The following is a 24,277-nucleotide window of genomic DNA, read 5'->3' as shown; positions in this document are numbered from 1 at the left end:
TTAACAGTTATATTTACACGTTTTAAACGCTTGTTAATGTTTTAATATGTAACAATAAGTAGGATAGCAAAAGCTGTAAGTTACAGGCAGTGCAGTAAAATGGTTAGTTAATAAATTTACTGGCCGTCAAGTAGATCAATACGTTTAGCTTTTTTACTTGAAGATTTTAACAACAGTGTGCACAGTTACAATAGGTCTATTGTATGATGCTATTTTCCCAAAGAAAGATAGGTAATCTTTTTTCATGTGTTGGTTAAATGCCCTTCACTGATACATTTATATATATAAAAAAAAGCATTGAACATGCTTTTTCAAGAATGTTTGTTCTGTCACAGTTTTGACAAAACAAACATTGTTCGTCTGCCAAGTAATAGCACTGACCCGGGCAACGTGAAATCCAAATTGCAGTTGGATCAATATTAAATTTCGCCATCTTAGTAAAGTATACAACCTAACCTCCCCCTATTACCAGCACATAGAGATAATCTTGCCTGGTCAGTTTTGCATGGGTCAGCTTTGGGGTTATAAATTGAATACAACTGGAAAGTTAATCTCTTTTAACCCCATTTTAGATGCTATAATGATTAGAAAAACAAAGTGTTTTTTACAATCAACTCTTTTCCCAGATAGCCACTAAAACCATGGTGGCGTGCCAACCCTCACCTGAGGGTAAATCATTTATTTATTCATCCCCATAAACCTGCTCACCTTATCCCTTTATATATCGCATGTGGCAGCGTGAGTAATTGAAAATCACATCCTCCAGTTTATTTCCAATAATACGGCTTTAGTCATATTTAAGATAACAAATTTGCACTTGTCACCTTGAGGAGAGAATATGGAAAATTCCATATTTCCGAAGTGTCACGTGCAAATGTGGCCTTGTAACACGTTAAATTTCAATTTGGCTGAGTTCATCAGAAGGAATTGTTACATCAGCCTGTGCAGAAAAGAACTGTGTGATTATTGAGCAGATTGCCTCTTAAAATAAGTGTGTGTATGACCTGAGACACATGTGGCCTGGTGAGTATCTTTCAGTCCTGTGTTTAAAGTAGGTGAGCTCCTCTCTTTACTCAGAGGCCCTGACCCTCACTGACTGATGGCTGCTATTTTTAGATGACCTAAACCATGATGACCCCCCCCCCCCCCCTCCCCCCTCTTTGTAGCTCCTATCAGAGGTGAGGTGAAGGGCTTGAGTGGACGTTTGCCAAGATATTTCCGCAATTCAGCTGTCATGATGAATTACGTGAAGTTATATCCTCACTCGCTGTCAGATACCACACAAGAGTTTTATCTGACATTTGCAATTGATACAATAATACAAATACGACAGAGTTGGAAACTTTGTTGCTCCATTTTGAGTATATAATTTTACCCAACACCTGATTTAGAAAGAAAAGGAATGGCACAATGTGATACTATTTAAGAAACTGTTGCTTAGAGACATCTGCCTAGATCTATGACAAGCCTCCTTTTCTGTTGCTGGGGTTATTATCTACAGCTGAAAAGCCCTGGGTGCAGCATAGTGTTAATGTCAGTGACAGCCACATGCATGTCACCACCAATAGTTTATCGTGAGGGAACAATTATGTGAAGTTGTGTTGTTGGCAGAGTAAACTTTAAGTAAATGATCAACACAGTCAGATGTAACCTACTTTAACACTGAGCGGGACTGTTCTTTTCCAGCTTTGATCTTGTGACGAGTCATGTGACCCAGATAGTTTTCCTCTAACCACACCGATGTGAGAAATATATTGTTTTCTTTAGGTCTAAAATACTTTCACACAAAACACTTCATCCCAATCTGATGAAAAGTGTGTATTTGTGTTCCCTGGTGCACAAAGCGCTGCCTCACTGATCTCATTGCACCACTGGTCCCTTTAAGCAGGAAGAGCTGATATTGGAAGGTGCAGTTGATTATTAACAGGAAGACAGTTTATTTTGTTCAGTGATGCAGGCAGGCTGCACTTCACTTCCTTCCAGGAGACAGTGACTCTCTGTCACCTGCTGCTTCTGTAGTTCAGCTATGCAGCCGCACAACAAATCTCAATCAAGGTGAGTCTCACTTTATGAGTTTGCGTTTTGATCTCATGAAAAACAGAGTCGCCTCACCTCAGGTGTTTAAAATACTGTAGCTTGAAAACCCAAATCATTGCTCAATGGTCTGAAGTAATCCAGTAAATGATTAAGTGTAACATAAGATGTTCAAAGTGTTTTTAATGACTAAAACTCCCATAAAATGTGAAGTTTAACATATTTTTATGCCAGAACAAATACGAGTATTCTTCAACTGATTATGGGTTTCAGTAACTGACTCATAATTTGACAAGATGATATCTATAAATTATAATATGATTGTTGTTTAAAATGCCAAATGAAAATGAATGCCAGCTCAACCTATTTAACGTCCTTGTATTATTTCTTGCATTAATTCACTTTCCATTTGGAAATTATAAGCTCTGGTGGGTGCAGCACGTTCATCAGCTCACAGTAGCATATCTGCGAAAGGGCTGTAGTCAAAGCATCCACATCTGTAAACCACACACAGAAAAAAAAATGCTGAGCACAATGAAACTTATCTCACCAATCAATAGTTTTGTGTCAGTATGACCTCATTAGCTGATACGTAGGATCTAAGGTGTTTATTATCATTGTCATCTTGTCATGTCACGTTGCAGATCGAACTGTCTCCTCTCAGAGGGTCGATTGGGTCAGGGTCTTCCCGGATCATCCGGGGCTTTTGTCTGCACAGAGGAGCAGCCGGCATCTCCGTGTGTGAGCTGCCACAAGGTGAAAGCTTCACTTACTTACACACAGTACCAAATGTTATCTTATTTTGAAGGTACTGGAGAAAAATGACAAATACAAAGGCAGTGACATCATAATGATAATACTGATAAAGGTCTTGCTGTTTACATAGACCTAACGTAAAGTCCCTGCACACGTATTGTGTATCTACTGTACTACACTGGAAATCGTTCAGGATCCTCAAAGCTTTTTGGAGATTTGTAGAGCTCGCAATCGTCAAAATTCCTGCTCCCCAGACTTATCTCCTTATTTGATTCTTTATTAAACTTTACAGGAATCTGCAGAGTTCTGCTCATCCACAGGTCATCAAGACACACACTGCCCTGTGTGTCTGCAGACAGCCAGCTTCCCCGTGCAGACCAACTGTGGCCATTTGTTCTGTGGTATGAGATTAAACACACACACACCCACACACTTTCCTTCATGCACCTGCTCACTCCATCATCTACTGTATGAAAAGGGATTTATTTATTTGTCATTGATCTCGCTCATCGGTTACCTCCCGTGTTTATGTCTGCTTCCTTGGCTGAGGTAGCATCATCGTGCTACAGATGTGTGTCCAAAACATTGATATGAAACCAATCTCTCAGTCAACTTATGTTTCCCAACTCTGCCCCTCAATCAGCTTTTCACGTATATTTACACACCAAGAACGTTGTGTACTTTGCTGAGCTACTTCAGGCTGGAGTGGTCTGTACTGGACTCTTCATGCAACCTTGACTAAAGACTTTGTAACACCTAGATGATATAATCTTTGTAAAGCATTTCGGGATTCTCCAAAACCACTGGAACTGCTATTTCTAATTTAGTTGGAGGTTAACAAACATAACATGAAAGTCACTTCTCACATTTTTGTGAGGAAGAAAAATGTCCAAAATTGTCTTGAGTATTTGATTGTGTTATGGCTTCATTGATTGACTCTGGGTTATGGCGATAAACAAAGACATTTTTATCATAGGTATCATATAGTGTAAATAGTGAAATGTGGATTAAAAGGTTCTGATTTGTGTTTGATTCTCCAGCTCCCTGTCTGATCGCCTACTGGAGACATGGCTCATGGTTGGACGCTATCAGCTGCCCACTCTGCAGACAGAAGGTACAGAAAACATGTTCAAATGTAAACACAGTCTGAACAGTCAGTTCCTAATGAGTGTGAACATGGAGTTAAAATGTGCCTTTTACAGGTCAGCGCGCTGTGCCATCTATTTAACGAGAGTCGATCAGACCGACAGTCAAAGGAAGTGCTTGGGGAAATCACAGATTACAACAGACGTTATTCTGGAGCTCCACGACGGGTCAGTGCTCCACCCAACCCTCAGACGTGACATCACACAGCACACACATCCAGCTAACAGGAAACAAGTGTTTTATTTGAAACTTCTCTTTCCACAGTAATTCTCCCTCTTCTCCATCCTCCACCTGTCTGGTTGTGTAAAAGTCAAGGTTACATCAGATTAGATCATAGAAATAAGGAACTCCTGCTCTGTTGTCCTGTTATAATAGGTGTGGTAACTGGAGTACCACCTACAGCTCCACAACCATTCACTGTCCTAGACAACCACCACCCTCCAGACAATAGTGTCTGGTGAACACACATAGTACTGAAACACCTTGTTACCCAACTGGGGATTTTTTTTCTTTGAAATATTAACGGTACTTATTTCCCACATACATCTCCTTCACATTAATACATATGGTAGCACTCTTCACTAAAAGGGGATGTTAAAGTGCACTGTAAAGTACAGCAGCTGAATTTTGAGATGACAGGTTTGGAATAACTCTTTAAAAACCCAAATAAATTCATTTTAAATGAGACCTATTATTCTAATTTTTTAGCATCATAATTTACTTTCGGTTATTACTTTATCGGAGTAAAGAAGGTCGGCTGTTCGATCCCAGTCTTCCCCAACTGAATTCCCCAAAGTGCCTTTGGGCAAGATACTGATCCCCGAATTACGCCTCACAGAAATAGTGCTGTCCAAAGATGAACTTTATGAATGCATGTGTGAATGGCAATTAATTGTAATGTAAAACACTTTGACAGGCCACCAAGACTATAAAAGCACTATGTAGGTACAGACCATTTACCTTTACTGCAGATTTTGAGCCTTTCAAATTTGCAGATATAAATGATATAGCTTCTTTTAATACTATAGAGTAAAGGCATATGTGACATTTGAATGATCTATAAATTCATTCGGCATGATTTCCTCTCTTCTTCTGGCCACTGACAGGTAACAGACTACCTGTGTGACGCGCCCCTCCTCCTGCAGTTATTCGCTCGGAGCCTCGGCACCATGGGAAGTCTTGTGTGGCTGTTTTTCTTCAGGGTGGCCCTGTGCTGTGTGGGGACGGTGATGTCCATCTCCTCCCCTCCTCTGGACCCAGTCTCCCCTTCATCAGCGAGTCCCCTGGAGTCAGACCCCTCCCTCTGCGGACTGCTTGGGGTGCTGGATGACCTGGTGGTGGTCATCCTGCTTCTCATCTGCATTATCAACATCAACCAGCAAATGGTGTCAGAGAGAGGAGGACACTCAGCGAACACTACGACCTCTCGAGGAGTCATGGGGGATTCGCTGTAGACAGACGCTGCTGTCGAGCTGTTTGACATGAACTTGTGTTGGATTTCAACCTTCTGGCCGCGGATGGTTGTTTAGTGGATGCAGGGATATTGACATCAACACTGACTGTAAAAGTCAAGGTGTCAAAATGTGTCTCAGTCTCCAGGCCTGTCTGTCAACTGTTTACAGTCATGCATAGGTGACATAATAGCTAAAATATAAGGATTTGCAGTGTGATGATTCAGCTTTGCTTAAAAAAATCTTCATGTACATTATTGCTCAATTTATATTTTTAAAACATTTGTTTCTTAGCATTTTGACATACAAATAACCTGACATAAGTGTTGTTATACTCCTCTAACTGGGCAGCAAGTAACCCCTCACCTTCTTTCAGCAAGCTGAAGAAAATCGTTCATGTCAATACTGGAATAATGACATCTACGAAAATCCTTTATATTGTTGGTTTGTTGTAAGTGTAAAATAAAGAATATTTATTGTTTTATTTCATATTTTATGTGTTTATTTGCACGTTCAGTTTCTTGGGTTTCAGCATAGCAACACTGGTAATGTCCACTGGATCCACTGGCACATTAGTGAGATATATTGAGAGTTCCTGTGCAGTGAAAACAGAATCGACAGAAGTCTCAAAGTTAAGTATTACAGCATGTATTGTTAATAATGTAAACAGTCAAAGTACCACAGTAAGTAAAAAAGTGAAGAACCACATTGACTAAGTGAACAAAGGTTCAGTCCACACACTCAACAGAGACACTACTATCTAGAAAGCAACAGAGAATGATCATCAGTGTGTGTTGCTGCACCAGGCGGCTGCGTTCTTGAACATGCGCAGCCATGGAGAGGGTGTGAGAGAAGCTCTGAAGTCCCTCGGGGCCCACGGCCACTGCCAGCCCAGGGTGCAACGCTCCGGGTGGGGCATCATGGCCAGGTGTCTGCCGTCCCTGGAACAGAGCCCTGCGATACCCTGCGGGGAGCCGTTAGGGTTCAGAGGGTACTCTTCAGTCGGACAACCCAGGTCGTCAAGGTAACGCAGGGGGGCGTAGCCTCCAGAAATAATCTGGTCTCGAGCCTGGGAGCTCCGGAATTGCATCAGCCCTTTGGAGAGGAAAGCAGTTTGGGGAAAATCAATATAAAACACAACTGTGGATTACAGAACACACTGACCCTGTGACATGTGAGTCAGCAGATTGAGCCGTAATTGCATAAGGTCAACTGTCACAGTGATTAGCTTTTTGTGCTCACTTATGATCCAATAGGCTTTCTCAAGCTTTCAGCAGGTTACATTTGCAAACAAACTACAGGCAGAGACTTTACTGCAGACAAGCCAAGTGCAGTTATCAGTTCCATGTTGGTCTTTGTTTACACCATTTCCACCAAAGTGTACCGAGTGCTGGTTCAGAGCTGGTAACCTTTAGGAACCATCGGCCAGAGCTTCCTAAGACTGTCAACCTCTCAGTGAACCCATGATTCAGCACTTATTACATTTTAAATTAAATGATATATATCCATTCATTCATTAAATTCTTGCTCATTCTCTTCTGTCTCTCTGAAATACGCTGACACACCCACTAGCACAGACTCAGCTGACACCTCTGACCTGCTATGATCTAAACATTGATTTGTTTAGATCATAGCAGGCCTTTTGCTCCCAACATGGACCGTTTTCCTGTGGGAACCTGCCCAGACATGATAAGTCAAACTAGAGAACCTTTCCCTCTTCTGCATATTCACATATAGAATCTGTTTATAGACATAACATCAGGTTATACTGGTGGCTTAGAACCACACACAGCAGTTTTCTTATATTTATGACCATTTAAGAAGTATGTCAGTACATTATTGAATCTACAGCAGATTCCTGACTGTACCTTCTCCATGTGCAACCCAGACTCCTAGAGCGGAGCCCTCCATGCCTCTGAGCCATATGGATGGGGAAGCCTGGATCCCAACGCTGACGAAGCGCGACTCAAACCTGCCAGACTTATTATGGGTCAACGCCACCTCAGACTCTGGGGTAAAAATGGAAAACAATAACAATTGTGTGAGGCCCGGTAACTGCTGTAAAAATGCTCCTCAGTGATGACAACATTAATTTCTTCACTTACTGTTACAATGTACTACTGCAGTGGTATATTATCATTGCTTTTCCTGTATTTTTCTCATACCTGCTCCATCTTTGCCTTCTCCCACCCAGCCCAGCAAGGCCAGCAGCTGGCAGCCATTACACACACCCAGACTCAGTGTGTCGTCCCGCTGCCTGAAGCGATCGAACTCAGCCTTGGCTTTGGGGTTATATGCAACTGTGGCAGCCCAACCTTTCATGAAAGGAGAACGTTGTTACACAGGATGAAATCAGTGTCTCACAGTTTTCTGGAGATGTGTGTGTGTGTTTGTGTGGTTCTTTACCTTTAGCAGATCCCAGGACGTCTCCGTAACTGAATCCACCGACAAACACAACAGCTTTGAAACGCTCCAGGGTCAGGGAGCCGGAGCACAGGTCCTGCATTGTGACGTCCCACACCTACACACAAATATAGACATCGCTTCGGTAAACATACAGTGCAGCCAGTTAATGCAGGTAGTTGTGTCTCACACCTACCTCAAAGCCGGCCATGTACAGAGAGACAGACATCTCTCTGTCTCCGTTACTGCCTTCTTCCCTGATCACTGCTACACGAGGCAATGCTGCAGCTGAACCACAAGACAAAGACAGATTTATGATTAATACAAAATTTGTCAACGCTAATTTGAATATATTATATACAAATTTCTGTATATAGCTACTCCAATGCTCCGATAATCATGGTAATTCTTTAGATCTTTCTTTATATTATTAGGAATACCTTTGGTCAGACCCAATTTTAGTCTTTATTTAGACTTTAAGAGACTAATGATAAATTGATACAAAAAATAACTAATCCATGAACTGATCATGAAGATAGTTATTCCTTTGGAGCCTTGGATACACTAAATAATAAAGTATTATTATCAGTTATGTTTACTCTCACTGAGCTGAGGCGTTTCCGAGGGGTTGAAGGAGAGTTTAAAGTAGGGCTGCGTCCTCGTGGCCAGCCCCGACTCTTCCTGTTCAACACAGAGCTCATTGGACTGCAGTCGCTCAAGCTGGAAACTTGTATCCTCCCACAGAGCTCTGAGGCTGGGGAGTGGCTCTCTCAGCAGCTCCTGTCCGTCCACGCGAATACTGACCTGGAGACGCAGTGAGAGAAACAGGAGATGACTCTCATCGCATATGAAGTGAAATGGTTTCAGATGCATATCGAGGATGATGTCTCACCACAGCCTCCGGTCCAAAGCCACAGGTTCTGCCGATGCGGAGGCACTGCACGCCTGCATCGCCGAGTCTCTGACTCACTGTTTCTACATTTGTCTGTGACACCTCGAGAACCAAACCCAACTCCTCGCTGAACAGCAGCTCCATGACTGTGTAGACAAAGATGCATGATTTTTTGTACTATTTATAATCTGTAGTTTAAAGGGATAAACAAACTCACGTACCTCCAGTTCCTCCAGATGACAACTCAACGTCAATTCCACGGTTTCCAGCAAATGCCATCTCCAGCAAACAGGAGATGAGGCCTCCGTCACTGATGTCATGTCCCGCACTCAGCAGACGATCTGAAAGAAAAAAAATTATCTTCATGACTGTTTTCACTAAAATGTTTTACTTCCACACTTTATAACAACTTACATCAAATTCACTTAAGATTGAACATCTGATGTACTTAACTTCTGAAAAATGAAATAAATACAACCTAAAAATGCAGATAATACACAGTAAACCCCCTAGGTGGCAGTGTTCATACAGCACTAAAAGGCTTATTGACTAGCGTATGAAAATAAAGCAAAGAGCTCTCACAGACGGAATGGTACACAAGGCTACACTTTTTCTTCTTTAATGGTAGATTCTGCTTTACTGACTGCAGACTGACCGTGTATGAGAGTCTGAGTGGTGCTGAAGCAGGAAGTGAACAGTGCTGGATGGTCCAGGTCAGGGGAGCAATCTCCCAGCTGGCTGTAGCACTGAGCCAGGGCAGAGCCTCCCAGACGATGATGGCCTGGACTGAGAGGAACCCACAACAACACGCCTGCAGACAGAGGATGAAGGGTCAGAGGACGTCTGTTAGTCAGTTAGTCAGGTGTGTGTTAGAGCAGTGGTTCTTGACCTCTTCAAGTCACAACCACCAGTGTGATCAGACTGTTGCAATTTTATTCTTCATTATTTTTGTTTTGTCCAAGCACTAAATTCTGACTAAGTCACACTCGGTTAAATCTATTTTAAAGCACATGATGTTACTCTTACATTCATTTAAAAGTTATTATAAGATATACAATTAAATTTACATATATTATATAATCTTTTCTCAAAAATCATTCGGTGATCTCCAGCAATCATCGAGCGACCCCCAGGATGTGAATCATTGTGTAAATCTGCAGTTATGCTTTATGGATTGGTAAATGCACACTACCAACTGTTATGTCAACATGACGCTTTTCCTATTATATTTGTGCTTGTGGTGCAGCAACTCGATACAGTCTTCTAAACAGCTGCAGAGAAAAATACACAACCCCCAGAAAAGGCAAAGAAGACAAAGTAACAAAACAGTTTTAGGTATATAAACTACATAATTAGGCTTTAGAGAGAGAAAGCAATGGATTATAAAGATCATTTTAAATTTTGTATAGTGTGTTCCATTGTTCCATGTTCTGCCTTCTGTTTAAACTAAAACTTTTGGTAACAAGACTTGAATTTTCATTTTGTTCGAATTGTTCATGCACACATATCTTGTATCTGTGAGTGTCATGCCTTTGCCATCTGGATCCTCCAGATCGGGCGTCACAGTGGCCGTGATGTCAGGACAAACCGCATATGCCGAGATAACCAGAGCACCTGAAACAAAACCGAGTTTAAGTGAAAACACACTTCTACCCACACACACACACACACAAGTACAGACACACTTCTATATACACAAACACACACACATAGAGAGTACCTGGAGCTTTGACTGTCTCCTTCCCAACTCTAGCCGCCATACTCAGAGAGTCTTTGCCGCCATCGATGGCCACTCCCAGCTGACCCATGACCTCACACATTGCTTTGCAGGCCTCCCACAAACAAGCTCCTTCCCCGGGCAGCTTGGCAGCCCACATCCAGTTACCACTACACTTCACATCCTGAAGACACAAGTCCAGGACATTTATTTGGTAACATTATTGAAGTCATTGGATATTTGTCACACTTCTTACATAATCTACATTATTTTATAAATTGAGGATAATATTATGTATTTTTGTTTAATATTTTATGCAGGAAATACTTCATGAATTTCCACTGTTTGGGTTTTGACAGAGACAGATTCCTTGACTTTTCTCATGCTCTCCGTTATCTGCTCACCTTCAGCGCTGTGACTCTAGCAAACACCAGATTGGTCAGAGCTTCTCCCACAGCCATACGAGCCCCTGCTGCAGGACACACCAGCCCTTTAATGGGCTGCTCCCCGATGGCTGTCGCCGCTCCGTCTGTGCTGAACGCTGAGAGAGCAACAACAGCCACGTCAGCCAGTGGCGTGTGAAGAGGCCCGACACACTGTTGCTGAGCAACCAACCCAGTCACAGACCGGTCCACCTGAGAGAGGGACAGAGGGAAAATGAGAAAAGTCACATGTTGTCTGCACGAATTTACTTCTGAAGGGACAGAGAGTGAGATGGGGACGTAACACACACCTTGTTGGTCAGGTAGCGCTTGGACGCCACAGCAGGCAAACGCAGAACTCTATCCAGAGCATCCCTGACCGTCAGCCCAGCAGGAAGAGCCAGTGGCTTGTGGGTTGGGGTCAAACGCGCCATCTTAAAATCCTTCTGAGGCATTTTTCCCAGAACCCACTCCAGCTGCAGGTCGACAGGACAGCGCCCTCTGTCTGCCTGATCACCATTACCTTTCTCATCATCCACCAGGACAATCTGTGGGGGAGATGCAGGCAGAAATAAATTATGCTGAACTGGAAACTCACTAAATATGAATCCTAGGGTTTTACAGCCAAGTAACCACTTATCATTGAAGCTGATATATTGGGACATGGTGTGTATAAATGGAATTGATCCAACTGAAACATGCCTTGCCATCTCCAGTGATGTTTCCCACAAAGTCAATGGGACACTTCTCCCTCCGACACACCCTCTCAACATAAGACTTGTCCGTAGGGCGGAGCAGCAGAGCATTACTCTCCTGATATTCTGCTCCCCACAGCTCCAACACACTCAGTGTGGGGTCACCTTTCTACACAGCAGCAAGGGAAGAGGACAAAAAGAAGAGTGAAATTAACTGAGAAACAGCAGAATGTGTATTTGTTGATCCAAGGCTGTAGTTCTAAATTTCTGTGCAAGTAAAATGTCTGAAAAATGTCTGAGTGAGAATACAGCAGGATATTCTTAGCGTGAGTGGATTTGTGAATGACGTTTCTAACGTTCAATGGACGCTAAACTGAAAAAAAACAAAGAGAATATAAATATCTCGACATACACATAAAAGATGCTGACATATGTCAACTTGTCTTGTAAAAGACAACGAGATTTGAATGCTTTTAGTAATAAGGGCTGACCCGATGTCGATGTGCTATAAGAAAAATCATGTCCTGCCTCCTGTGGGCTCTACCCAGGTGCCACTCCTCACCTGAATGTTCAAGAAATCGTCCTGGTATTGTGAATACATCTGACTCAGCAACTCATGAACATTTCCCGACCCAATTTACATGTTTGTAGATGTGTTCATGTTCTGATTACCTTGAATCTGCTGCAGTAGATCACAGCTCCGGCTGGCTCACTGAGCTCCTTCAGTACGTTACCTGAAGATGAGAACATGTCTCAGTACCTCATCTTTTGTATTAATGCTGAAATAACAGCCTCATGTTTCATACCGTTTCCTCCGGCCCCCTGATCATGTATACTGCAGATTGGATTCCCACTGCTTCTTTCCAGACAGGCTCTCAGAGCTCGATTCATCTTCTGCTCCATCTCAGCGTCTCCTCTCTGCACTGCACCCAGATCCCTGTCGCTGGAGTTGTCCCCCTGCACCTACAAACCAAAATATGAATATATACACTGAGCTGTCCACGCCAGCTGGATTCACTGACAGTCTGGGTGTGATTTAATATGATGCACATACTTCTACAGAGGAGGCCGCTCCTCCACCCACTCCTATCCTGTACACCGGCCCTCCGATCTTCACCACTTCCATTCCTGTTGGATCAGGGCAGCAGAGGGAAGGTGTAGGTTATTGATGTAAATACAGGCACTGCATTAATTCAACAAATGTTTCGACATTCTGCTAAAATTGTACCAGTCTCTGCCCCTTCTTTCTTTACATCTGAATCTTCGATAGAACCGAGACCACCACTGAACATTATTGGCTTAACCCACTCTCGCCGCTCGCCGTTAGCCAGCCGCATCCCAAAGGAGCGAGCAAAACCTAGAAAGGGAATCATGATGTAGAGAATATGATGAAACAGTGGACTGAAGAAAAAATGTATCAATACTCATAGCTGATTGTTTAACTATAGAGTAACACACATTGCTTGTGGTTCTGAAATCAAATTTTAAAATAGTGAACATATTATGATTGCTTTGCTTTTGTAGCATGTGCCGATCAGTACTGTCACATGTGTTGATTCCAGTAAAGAATGAGCTGTCACTTAATTCTTCAGTATATGTCGAGCGGGTTTCCTACCTGACAGGACAGGTTCTCCAAACTTGTTGCCGTAGTCTGACGCTCCGTCACTGGCCTCGATGGCCACCTGCAGCGGAGAGGCGAAGCTTGAGGGATAATCCCAGCTCTCTCCTTCAGACTCCCAGGGGAGAACGTAACCTGAGGAGGACGACAGTCAGAGAAGACTGAGCGGAGAATTATTTTTGATAAAACACGGATCATTATCTGGAGACCTGTCCAGGGTGTACCCCACCTCTGGGATTGGATCCGGTCCCCCAACCCCCTGCTATCCTCAAAGGATAAGCTGCATAGATTATGAATAAGGACTTTCCAAGGTTTTCTGTGTCTCCGTTGTATCACTTCAGTAGTTTAAGTGAGGCTCAGGGATATTTTTTCTATTCATAGGTCCCCTGGGTCACATCATTAGTAGACATGATGTCTCTTCATCATTCTGCTGATGACACACAGATGTACCCTACAGTCAGGCACAATGGCCATCGGCATGATTAAAGACGACTGACATATAACATGTCCCGTCTCTCAATCAAAAAAATAACAAATTACCTAGATTGATGACGTTGCAATGCAATATCAGTGTCCTGCCCAAGGACACTTCAACATGCAGACTGGACGAGCTGAGAATTGAACAACGGACCTTTAAATTATTGGACAAGCCACTCTACCTCCTGAGACACAGCCACCAATTTGTTAGCAGGATTACAGAGACTACTGAACCGATATCCACCAAATTTAGTGGGTGGATAGGACCCATTACTTTTAGGTATGAAGGCAGATTAAGGTGCGAATACAGGATATTATTGTTTTTACTTTCGTTAACTAGGTTTTATGAGAAATAAATAATTTAGGTTCAAACCACTTTTATATTTCTATCTCTGTCTAGTTTCATAATTTGCTGACTTTAAGCATTTAAAAAAATAAAAATGAATTAGTGGTGCATGCTGTAGGTAAGTATTTACTAGAGCTGTGAAAAATAACGCGTTAACGCGTTATGATTAAATTACAGGATTAATTCGTTTTTTTTTTTAACGCATTTAACGCATGCGCAGAAGGACCTTCCAATTCCGCCGCCTCTGCACTAGTCGCCGCTCTAATGCAGTCAGACGGCAGCTGCCATTCAAACAAACAAACAACATGGATAATTCTGATGAACCTGAGGACCTTCTGGACGGGAAGATCGTGTTCCAAAAAAACAAAGATCGAACATTCAGTAAAACCAAGGTGATATGCACACTCTGCGAGAAGACGTTATCGTTTCACCGTAGCAATACCCGCCTAACCACCGCAACGCGAAGCATGTGTTGGTCGGCGAGGGGCGTTCAAGTGGAATGCGACAAACCAGACTCACTCGCAGGACACATTGTGCAAAAGAAGCGGTCAGCTTTACTGTCAGAGAATTTGAACAAGTTAGTTTGCCTCACCAACTGGCTAAAGAACGAGTAGCTAAGAGGGCCTTTAGAGGCATTAGATTGTATCATGGTGTGGTTAATGGTTGTGTGACAAAAAATATAAAAAATGTCAACCATCCTATGGCTAAGAAGCTCAAATAATTTCTGTTTAATTTAAAAAAAAAACTTTTATTCAACCACACAATGGCTAAGGAGCCCGAATTCTGTTTAGGATGAAGATTATATTAATGTTCCATATGGAAAAGCAATGATAACTGCTGAAGAACTGCTGAGTTGCAGCACAAAAGAAAAGTTAAATGTCATAAATCTTGTTTTCACAAAAATATTCCGAAAAAATCGGTAATGTGATTAATCATGATTAATCCATAGAAACCTGTGATTAATTTGATTAAAAATTGTAATCATTTCACAGCCCTAGTATTTACTGAAACCTGGAGTGCAAAGTGATTGGAGCAAGTGGGCGTGGCAGCACATATCTTCGCTTTTATACTTTGAGTGACACTTATTAAACCCATGGATGACATCTTGTCTCCTGAAGATACACACTGAGTTTCTTTCACATCTAAAGAGGAGGGGACAGATGATGGAACTTAGACTGAACGATAAATGAAACCCTGTCGTGATGAAGTACATGTGTGTGATTGGTCTTTATAGAATTCAAGCAGCTGAAGTGACTTTGTTGGGATTTCTCTTTGCTGCTGGTGGATTTCATTTCTATTGGCTGAGCCTTTTCCCTCTATTCAGGGATTTAGAGAAAGTTAGAACCTGCTTATAATTTCACATGTTGCTCTCCAGCTTTGACATGAACAGCTACACCACAGATATGCACACAAAATATATAAATTATGCTCATCAGCTCCTACAATGTAATTTACAATAGCATTAAACAGGTTTTATTATTTTAGTGCCCATCATTCCTCTAATATATAGTATATATATATATATATTGTAGAGTGCATGCAGTGTGGGTGTAGCATCCATCTGAGAACATTTCGAGTTAATATTACTCTTGAAAATAAAGCAAGTCTTACCTGGTATGTGCAAATTGCCGAAGCAGTATCCTGCAGTGCCGGCGATGACGTGCCCTCCTCGTCCAGCAGCCTGCACGTCTCTGATACGACCTCCCGTCCCTGTGGTGGCGCCACTGAACGGTGCTACACCTATATGTCAGAGGAAGTGGAACATTATTATAGGGAGTACAACACGTGAGGAAAAAAAGACACTTGAGGGTAATTGTCACACCTGAAAGTCTGGACCATGGTTCAAGCTATGTCTCTATTGTATTGCAAAAATGTAATCTGGTTTGGTTTTGTTTCACATTGTAATTTGGGGAGCAGACTAAAGAAGTTACTTTGACATCCCCTGTTTCCCTATACTTGACATTGATTGGTTTGGAGGTGGCTGTGTTGTCAATTCAGTGATATTTTTTTAATAAACCGCCTTAAAAAAAGTAGTCTCTGTTTGAATGGAGACAATGAAATAACTGGTTCACGTCATTAGTTTCATTACCACTCTAATATTATTATGGTATAACTACCAGCAAAATGAGTGTCCTTGTAATTCATACATTATATCGTCAGAAGTGAGGACTACAAGCAATCCTGTGAGCCGCTTCCACTTTTTCATTTTTATTCTATTGTTAATGTTGTCTCAACTTACTGAGATTGGTCCGACAGTCTAAACTATTCAAATAAATATTTCCACGGTACAAATGAACCAAACTATGTTTCTGTTTGATCTGGCCTAAAACCACCTCTTTTGGTCGGTCTAACTTTTAGTCAATTGCTTTGAATCGTGGTCTGAGGCACTTTTCACACCCGGTTATTTGGTTCTGACCAAACTGAAAAGTCCAAAGGTCTGGAACAAACAAGGGAGGTATGAAAGTGCCCTTATATAGCAGGTAAGAATAATGTTTTTGTCCAGACCTGTTGGGAAGTTGTGTGTCTCTGCGGTGAAGATGACATGCCGTAGTGAGGGCCGTGTCTCATACGAGCTGGCCTGGGATGGGTCTTTTGGGTAAACGCACTCCAGTTCCATGCCTTTGATACCACTGGAGATGCGCGCACACACACACACACACACACACACACATAAACACATTTAGACAGTGTGAAATGCACACACACACGCCATCTGTGGTTGCTGTGCAGCTTCCACTGCTACCTGCTGTTGTCGCAGAACTTGATGACGTTGTTCTGATTGCTGTGCTGCTGGGTGTCCATTATGAGACTGAAAAGAGTCTCCTTCTGCTCCTGCCCATCAATCACCATCCGTCCCCGGAAGAACCAGTGACGACTGTGTTCACTGGGACACCACATGGCAAAGAAATCATTATTGAACAAGAACACCACAGATTGAAAACTACAGAGCCGAGCAACATGCATGCAACAAAAAGCTATCCTGCAAATTTGCAGACAACAAACCCCACCTGTTGGACTGGGCCATGTCAAAACACTCCACGCTGGTGGGGTTCCTTTGAATCCTCTGGAACATGGATGTGTAGAAGTCCAGATCCCAGGAGTCAAAGGCCAGACCTGCATTAAGCACAACATGCACATGACATTTTAAAGAAAAACAAAAACATGTTGAATGTTTTCTTATGACAGCAATGGAGACGACAACCCACACAGAGGTCAGCACTCATGATGCAAAATGAATCAGTCAACACAAACACAATCCCACACAGTTATTTATATAATTTACAAACTTCTTCGGAAAAGAGACACAATAAATAAACAATACTGAACTTTTACAGACACTGGCATCGCTGAGGAATTATTACTTAAAGTATGAGCTGCTTTAAAATGATCATAACAGTTTGTCTCCTTTCTAAAATAAAGACACCATGTTTAACTCGGAGGGGGAAGAAAAACAGGGAAAGCAAAATTTATCCTTACAGACAATTAGGATACTACAGACTCACATAGGCCATTCTTAATCATGTCCTCTATTGACCAGTTGAGCCTGAGTGAGCCCATTAACTATGAATGGAAATTATTCTCATCCATTATGAGCGGCTTGTGAATATTAATGAGGCTTGGTTGAGGTGAATTAACAGTGTATTCAAATAAGCGTGCACGTCGCATTCTGTCGACATGGGCAGCGTCAGTCTGTACCATAGACTGTATATAGGGAAGCATCTTGATCGCCACCTAGTGGTGCAGTACAGGCCATAAATCATACTTTCTTCAGGTTAATAGATTGAATTTCAAAGTACAATTCAAATACATTTTTCTCAAAGATGGTTTCTGTTATTTTAGGTAATTCGTATCGACTGATTCGAGGGTCCACTTTCCTGCTAAGTTTGATTTTAAATAGTTAAAAGCAGATTGAAACATCTTGATTGACAGCTGACTGTGTATAGGCGATACCTTGCTACCACGCCTCCGTTCCCGATCGCTACTGCAAAGACTCTGGCTTCAAATGGCGTCAGAAGCACTGTATGGTTTTGGTTCATTTCTGGAAAGTGGGAGGATGTAGAAACTTCTCATCCATCTTTGTAAACCGTCTATGGTTTCAACATGTTTATACAAAGTAATCTGTCCTGCGAGGCCTTAGTGGAGGTATGTACTCTACTTAGAACCATTATACTCTCTTTATAGGTTTCATTTGCTTTCACTTAACACACACACACCCAACACACGTGCACATGTAAGATAATGAGCAGCAGCATCACTGTCCTGTGACTTTAACGAGTTAAGTAATAATGTCATGCATCATGGGACATTATTACCTCCACCAGCACACACACAGTGTACTCACAGATAGCTGCAAGACTGAAAAGAGGTTTATAGAAAGAGAGAGGTTAGTGTGAATTCAGTACTCATTTGTGTGACAACTGTTAGAGCAGAGATGGAGAAAGCCCGAGTCTGAAATATCTGCAAAGAGAAACTGTGAAGACAGTCTCACCCAGTTCATCGTTTGCCGTCTCTAAAGCTGCACGACCCTTCCCCAGGATGTCCACCTCAAACACAGGCTGTGGTTTGGTGTCCACGGTGAAGGAGGTGATGGGATGTTGGTAGATACACTCTGTCATACTGTCGTACAGACACTCAATCAGCTTCTTCAGATCTCCATTGAGGTCTGTCACACTCTCCTCCTTTCTGGGCTGAAGGGAAGAGAGACGTGTAAACATGAAGAGACAAAACAATCCTGAATCAATGCTACAAAATCGGTTTACTGTGAGTGTGTGAGAGTGTTGTGTGTGTGTGCGTGTGTTCAAACCTTGATTAGAAATCTGCGTGACAGCTCGACTCGTGTGACATTAGTCAAGCCGGCGCTCTGGCAGATGGACACAGCGTTAGTGGACCAGGCAGTGGAGAAGTTCAACCTGACGATCGAAACAGCAACGATAGCAATGAAATCTGATTCAAACCCTTTCTTTGGCTTTAATATCTTCCTTTCTGCTCTGGAGCTGTGTTCTTCAACTGCCATGGGTTCAAAAGTAAATGGTTCTCCAAGTTATTTTAATGGAATTCCTCAGAATAAATATAATGTTTATCTGACAGATTAAGCTGATCAGATTTCTACATAATCTTCCAGTTGGCATTCCTTTACTTCCTTTTCTATAATGGTAGTAGATGCTATAAGCCCCCGTAGATAATCGTACATATCCTGGCCAGCATGCAGAGACATGCAAAGACTGACAGTTTGTGCTGCTGGGATGTAGACTATAGTTGTCTAGCGATACATGGACGTTTAACCATTCTGCAGATCAGTTTGGCCTATCTGTACATTTTTTTATCTTTTTCTTTTGAGGGTCTCCGAGGGCTTCACATCTCCATTACAATTAGTAGAAATATTCACAAGTAGCTCAGTATTAATATTAATGCTTTATGACCTCAGCTATATTGACCATTACTAAAAATATGAACTATAGTAATGTCCAGATTGTTATGGTATTTATAGAGCACATGTATGATCCTCAGAGGATAGACCTTCAAGGTTTTGGACACATTGAGCTTTTCCTATATTACCAATCTCACGTGGAACTCTAATAATATAACCTTATGAACAGAAAATTCTGTGCAGGGATAGGTGCTTGTTTTATTTGATGGTTATGAACATTGTAGCCTCCAGAGGTCACTAGTGAGGCTTCAGACTTGATCAAATTAATGCCAAAGTAGAGTAATAACATAAGAATGAACATTTGCGGTCAACATATAGAAACCGGTATGTGAGAGTATTTTCACGTTTCAACTCATATGTTTTCAAATGTGTGTAGGACAAAACCAGAGCCACAGCTTGTAGCACAGGTCATTTATTGATCCCACTGTGTGGGAGCAGCAGTACCTGGGTCCAATCTCCACCAGTTTCTCGCCGCTGCCCTCTGTGAGGTTTGGCTCCTCTGACAAAGGCTCTGACTGCAGGGGAGGACGAAACAACCAGAGGAGAACCTCCTTCTGCTCTGTGCTGAGACTCTCGCAGCCTGCAGCAGGAAGCAAGGAGACAGAGGGGCAGAGGTGGAAAACACAGCAAAGGGTAAATGGAAAGAGAAAAAGCTCAAAGTCCAACATTAGAGAATATGTCCAGCATTTGATCAACTGCTTTTCTGTCCACGGCCTTAAACCATGAGCTGCTACACACTCACCTGTCAGCTCCACGTTGTAGCACAGCTCGGTGGTGATTGACAGTTGCGGGTAGAGCTTGGCCGCCCGCTGTAAGGCCCGCCCCTTTACAGCCTCGTTACTGTAGAACTGCACCACAGCCATGACTGATGGAGCTAGGGAAAAAATTTAATCAACTCCATTAATTAAATCAATCACCAACGTCCCAGAAAAAAAAGATTGTCAGCATCTTGTGTCGATGACATTGATTCACTCAGTCTCACTGAGTACATATTCTAAACTAAAGCAAGGAATCACACAGGTCAGAGGTCAATAGTGGTGATCAACCGATTGGTTGAAACAAATCAATAATCAAGATAGCCGGTCCCTAATGGAATGGTAGCAAAACCTGGAGTATCACCACAAACATACACACAGAAGAGTCTCCATCAGGTCTCAGTGTGGTCAAACCATGAAGTTCAAACAACTAAGTGATAGACAATTGATTACTCGCAATTTATCTGCAGACAGGATTTACTTTTCAAAATAAAGGGTCTACATGGTTGGGGAAAAATAACCAAGACTTCAGCAATCTTTGAATCAAGTTAAATCATATTTAATCAAAGCAAACACAATATTTCCGATCCGCCTCTTGGATGCCATGTTCAACTGCTGAAGACCCTCAATGTGTGTTTTGTCTCAGAAGAAGTCAAATATCGTCACTGAACTAAGTTACATCCTATTTAGTCTGAGCGATCACTGTAGTTTACATTTGTGTTTTCATTCAGGCCTTTGCAACATACAACCAGAGTAAAATAAAATTCATATTTTACTGCGACCATGTGATGTTTAAATCAGCATAATAATTAAAGCATGTGTCTATCACCACACACACACACACACACACACACACACAGTCAGTCAGTCAGTCAGTCAGCCTCCTGATTATTAGCTCATTGATTGTGTGCATGTTGGAGGTCACACACTGCACGGTCAGGAGCTTTCTGTTAGTTCTTAACCACATGCATGCTGGCCCGCACATGCGCGCACACGCACGCACGCACACACACACACAGCGATAATCAAACAGCTTGTCTACAGTAACAATGTGGATGATACAAAGGATCTGTCTTCTAAATATGAACCAGGTGACGGTTGACTTGTCACCTGGTTCATATTTACTAGACGGATCCTCTGTATCAACTTGAGAAAACTAGTCCCTCTGACTTTGACAGGATGTTAGCACGGTGTTCTTCCGCTGACTCGACTTGTGGGTGGAAGTTAAAAAGTGAAAAGTTAGCACTGGAGTTAGCCGAGAGCTAGTGAGTAAAGTTAGCTAAGTTAGCCTGAGCGTCAGCCTCTGTGACAGTGAGGTAGAGTGTGTGTGTCTCACCTCCGGAGTCCTGGAGAAAGGTCTGCTGCTCTTCAGTGAATGAATGAACCAGAGGAAGAGGAGGAGGAGGAGGAAGAAGTGGTGGTCGCTGCAGGTCTGTGGCTCAGGACAACACAGAAGAGGATGAGGACCTCTACACCCGCGTGTGCCTTCAAAACTCTGCGCATGCGCGACAGTCTGCTGCTCTCTGAGCAAGATCTCATGACTTTTAGAAATATGTTGTTGTGGGGGGGGGTTGTCACTGTCCTCATCACACGCTGAGCAAGTTTGTCATTGGTATAATTTATAATGTACATGCCTTAGTCAGTAAAGTGTGGCTACATTTAAATCAGCCTTGTATTTGGTTGTTTTCCTCGACCAATCAGTGCAACTTCTAACTGTGTCTCAGTTCAGGGGCTGCGTCTTTTGGAAGCTGGGTTTTAAATCCAAGAGGCGAGATAACACTTTCCCATCTGAAAGGCTCCTTTAGAGGTCAAGATTTAGGTAAAAGGAATATATTGGTAGAAATTGATTATAACATAATCCTACTGATGTTTTCACTAGTGTGTTTCATCTAACTTGTACGAATTTTGGTTTTCTTTACCCTAGAATGGGCCTTTTGTATTAAATACTTTATATTTACATCGGGAGTGGGTCCTCTCTACAGTTTAATCACAACTGAAAGCTACCACACATGTTTGAAAGGGGAGGGTGAGGTCAGCTGCAACATGTAACTTCCCCACTAGATGTCACTAAATTCTACACATTGAATTTTTACACGCCTATGCGTCATTTCATCCCTGAGAAACATAGGCTCCTAAAGGTGGATGCTTTGAAGGCCAATGCATCCCAAGAGGAATAATTGCGTTGAATTGAATCGCATTCAGCTGTTGCTAGGTAGGACAGGCTGGTGACACTGATCACGGAAATTCTCTGTACACAAGACCACCTAAAGAAAGACCTGAGATATTATGCCCAAAACATGTTTTGTGAGGCCAAAGTGACCTTGACCTTTATTCTCCAAAGACGTTCTTAATTCAGGCCTACCACTTGGCCCTATCTCTTTGTTTTGTGGCCTTGAAGTGGAAGCATCGTCCCATTTCTGATTTAATTTGTGGCTCCGTTTGCAGGGGACACTACCAGCAAAGGGCACTTCTTAGGTAGGGGTAGGACCAAGGGAGAGGAATTGGGACAGGGCCTTAAGATAACACATTCAGGAGGCAAAAAATATGTTCACATGAATGGTAAGGACCCCAAAACATGGGAGAAATAATACAAAGTTTAGTATTTGTTTATCATGACTTCATTCCTGAACATGTATTGAAGACTATGATACAGCACTAACACCTTCAAATGTAAAATTAAAAAGAAGTTTGTAAAATTTACTGCTGATATACAGTGAGGTTCCTGTTGAAAAAAGGTGGGAAGTCTATGTTGTTTGACCCACTAAACATATTTAAAAAGAGGGAGGATAATCCAAACACTTATGCATTTCTTCAGTGAAGGGATACAGTAATGAAATACATTTACATTAATTTACTAGTTTGATGTATTGTATTTAACAGAATATACGGTCACTACAATCGCCAATCAATAGAACGTGATATCACTCACTCTCTGAACTGCACTTTACTGTAAAGCCACCAGGACTCATGTTTAGGTCTATAAGGTGCAACAGGGGCCACTTTGCAGAATACTACTGCCTACTGCCACTTCATATGACATACCATAATAATCTAGCAGTTTGCGGTCCGTCAATGAAAATGATGTTTGAGACGTCCTTGTTTGTTATTGCTATTGTTTAGTGATGTGTACTGTTCGATTAGGTTAGGTATTGATCTGTTGTTGGTTGGTTTTGTGAAATTGTGTTACTTCCGACACTGGTTATCATGTTGACTGTGGTGCTGTAGGCAGCTGTGGCTCAGGAGGTAGAGTGGGTTGTCCACTAATGAGAGGGTACGTAGTTTGATCTCCGACTTCTGCGTGCTGAAGTGTCCTTAAGCAAGACACCGAACCCTACATTGCCCCTCGACAGCTGCGTAAGAAAGTGCTGTGAATGTGCATGTGGATGGCTAAACTTTGCACTTTGTCATCCAGACGAGAAAAGTGTTTAAATACACACCCTTTACCACTTAACCGTGACAGGGAGTGCATGACTGAAATACTCAAATTATAGAGTGGAACCACTCACACACAGGGAGAGTCAGGATGTGCAGTCTTAGATATATTTAATAAATTAAAGCCAAGGTACAAAAAAAAACAATGTACATTTCATCCCACCCTTCCCTCTTCCACGTACCACTCTTCCTTTAAACCGTGACAAACACTTGTTTATATTTCTCATGATACAGACAGAGGATCAGAGCTGAACGTCCCGTCCCTCACAGTTCTGATCAGATCAGACTCGGAGGCAGACCAGCTCACTCTCCAGAGCTGACTCTGGCCTCCAGTCTCAGTTTACGTCACATCTTTGAGCAACGTATCAGACGCTGAGCACGTTTGTCCCCTGAACCCCGAATTCCCCCCGCCCCACAACACACATACATGCTACATGTCTGCAGGCACCTCGGATAAGACAGAAGGATTAGACTGAGATAAAGTTCTATCAGAGACCACAAAGTACATTTTGATGCTGTGTGTTTTTAGATGTCGACTGATCCTGCTGATTCACGAGGCTCTGTTCTTTTTTAAAGCGGTCACATCACTTCATCAATAATGTCTCTAGCAAATTGGCTGAGCACTCGCTCCGTACTAAATCTTGTTGGAAAACGCTGAATTACTTTCTCAGAGACCTTGTTACGGAACTCTAATCCTTCTTGGTC

At 42.3% G+C, this 24,277-nt stretch overlaps 2 protein-coding genes across 4 annotated transcripts; one reads left to right on the top strand and one right to left on the bottom strand.

Annotated features, from left to right (window-relative positions):
- The first annotated feature begins 1,912 nt into the window (after positions 1 to 1,912).
- Positions 1,913 to 5,876, top strand: si:dkey-183n20.15 (RING-HC_RNF170 domain-containing protein). Of its 2 annotated transcripts, none has more exons than XM_053431216.1 (6): positions 1,913 to 2,055; positions 2,679 to 2,775; positions 3,083 to 3,191; positions 3,831 to 3,904; positions 3,993 to 4,103; positions 5,043 to 5,876. In XM_053431216.1, the coding sequence occupies exons 1-6, from the start codon at positions 2,027 to 2,029 to the stop codon at positions 5,388 to 5,390; spliced, it is 768 nt and encodes a 255-aa protein (XP_053287191.1). In that variant the 5' UTR covers positions 1,913 to 2,026; the 3' UTR covers positions 5,391 to 5,876. The 2 variants fall into 2 exon arrangements, with proteins under 2 accessions (XP_053287191.1, XP_053287190.1); XM_053431215.1 differs by having other exon boundaries at positions 2,679 to 2,790.
- pfas (phosphoribosylformylglycinamidine synthase) lies at positions 5,870 to 21,656 on the bottom strand. 2 transcript variants are annotated; one of them, XM_053431213.1, is made up of 28 exons: positions 21,477 to 21,656; positions 20,128 to 20,259; positions 19,830 to 19,965; positions 18,762 to 18,867; positions 18,447 to 18,645; positions 16,966 to 17,071; positions 16,701 to 16,841; positions 16,463 to 16,587; positions 15,569 to 15,697; positions 13,132 to 13,269; positions 12,745 to 12,873; positions 12,571 to 12,644; positions 12,323 to 12,479; positions 12,189 to 12,250; positions 11,524 to 11,685; positions 11,133 to 11,369; positions 10,804 to 11,034; positions 10,403 to 10,583; positions 10,213 to 10,296; positions 9,338 to 9,493; positions 8,904 to 9,023; positions 8,683 to 8,828; positions 8,390 to 8,594; positions 7,987 to 8,078; positions 7,794 to 7,908; positions 7,553 to 7,702; positions 7,256 to 7,396; positions 5,870 to 6,482 (listed from the first exon to the last, which is right to left on the bottom strand). In XM_053431213.1, exons 2-28 carry the CDS (start codon positions 20,246 to 20,248, stop codon positions 6,172 to 6,174), a joined length of 3,954 nt encoding a protein of 1,317 aa, XP_053287188.1. In that variant the 5' UTR covers positions 20,249 to 20,259; positions 21,477 to 21,656; the 3' UTR covers positions 5,870 to 6,171. The 2 variants fall into 2 exon arrangements, with proteins under 2 accessions (XP_053287188.1, XP_053287189.1); XM_053431214.1 differs by having other exon boundaries at positions 8,396 to 8,594.
- Positions 21,657 to 24,277: the final 2,621 nt, after the last annotated feature.

Source organism: Pleuronectes platessa, chromosome 9, assembly GCF_947347685.1.
Source record: "Pleuronectes platessa chromosome 9, fPlePla1.1, whole genome shotgun sequence".
In the NCBI taxonomy this organism is placed as follows: domain Eukaryota; kingdom Metazoa; phylum Chordata; class Actinopteri; order Pleuronectiformes; family Pleuronectidae; genus Pleuronectes; species Pleuronectes platessa.
The sequence above is the reverse complement of the archived record's forward strand: the minus strand, read 5'-3'. Positions and strand labels throughout refer to the sequence as shown.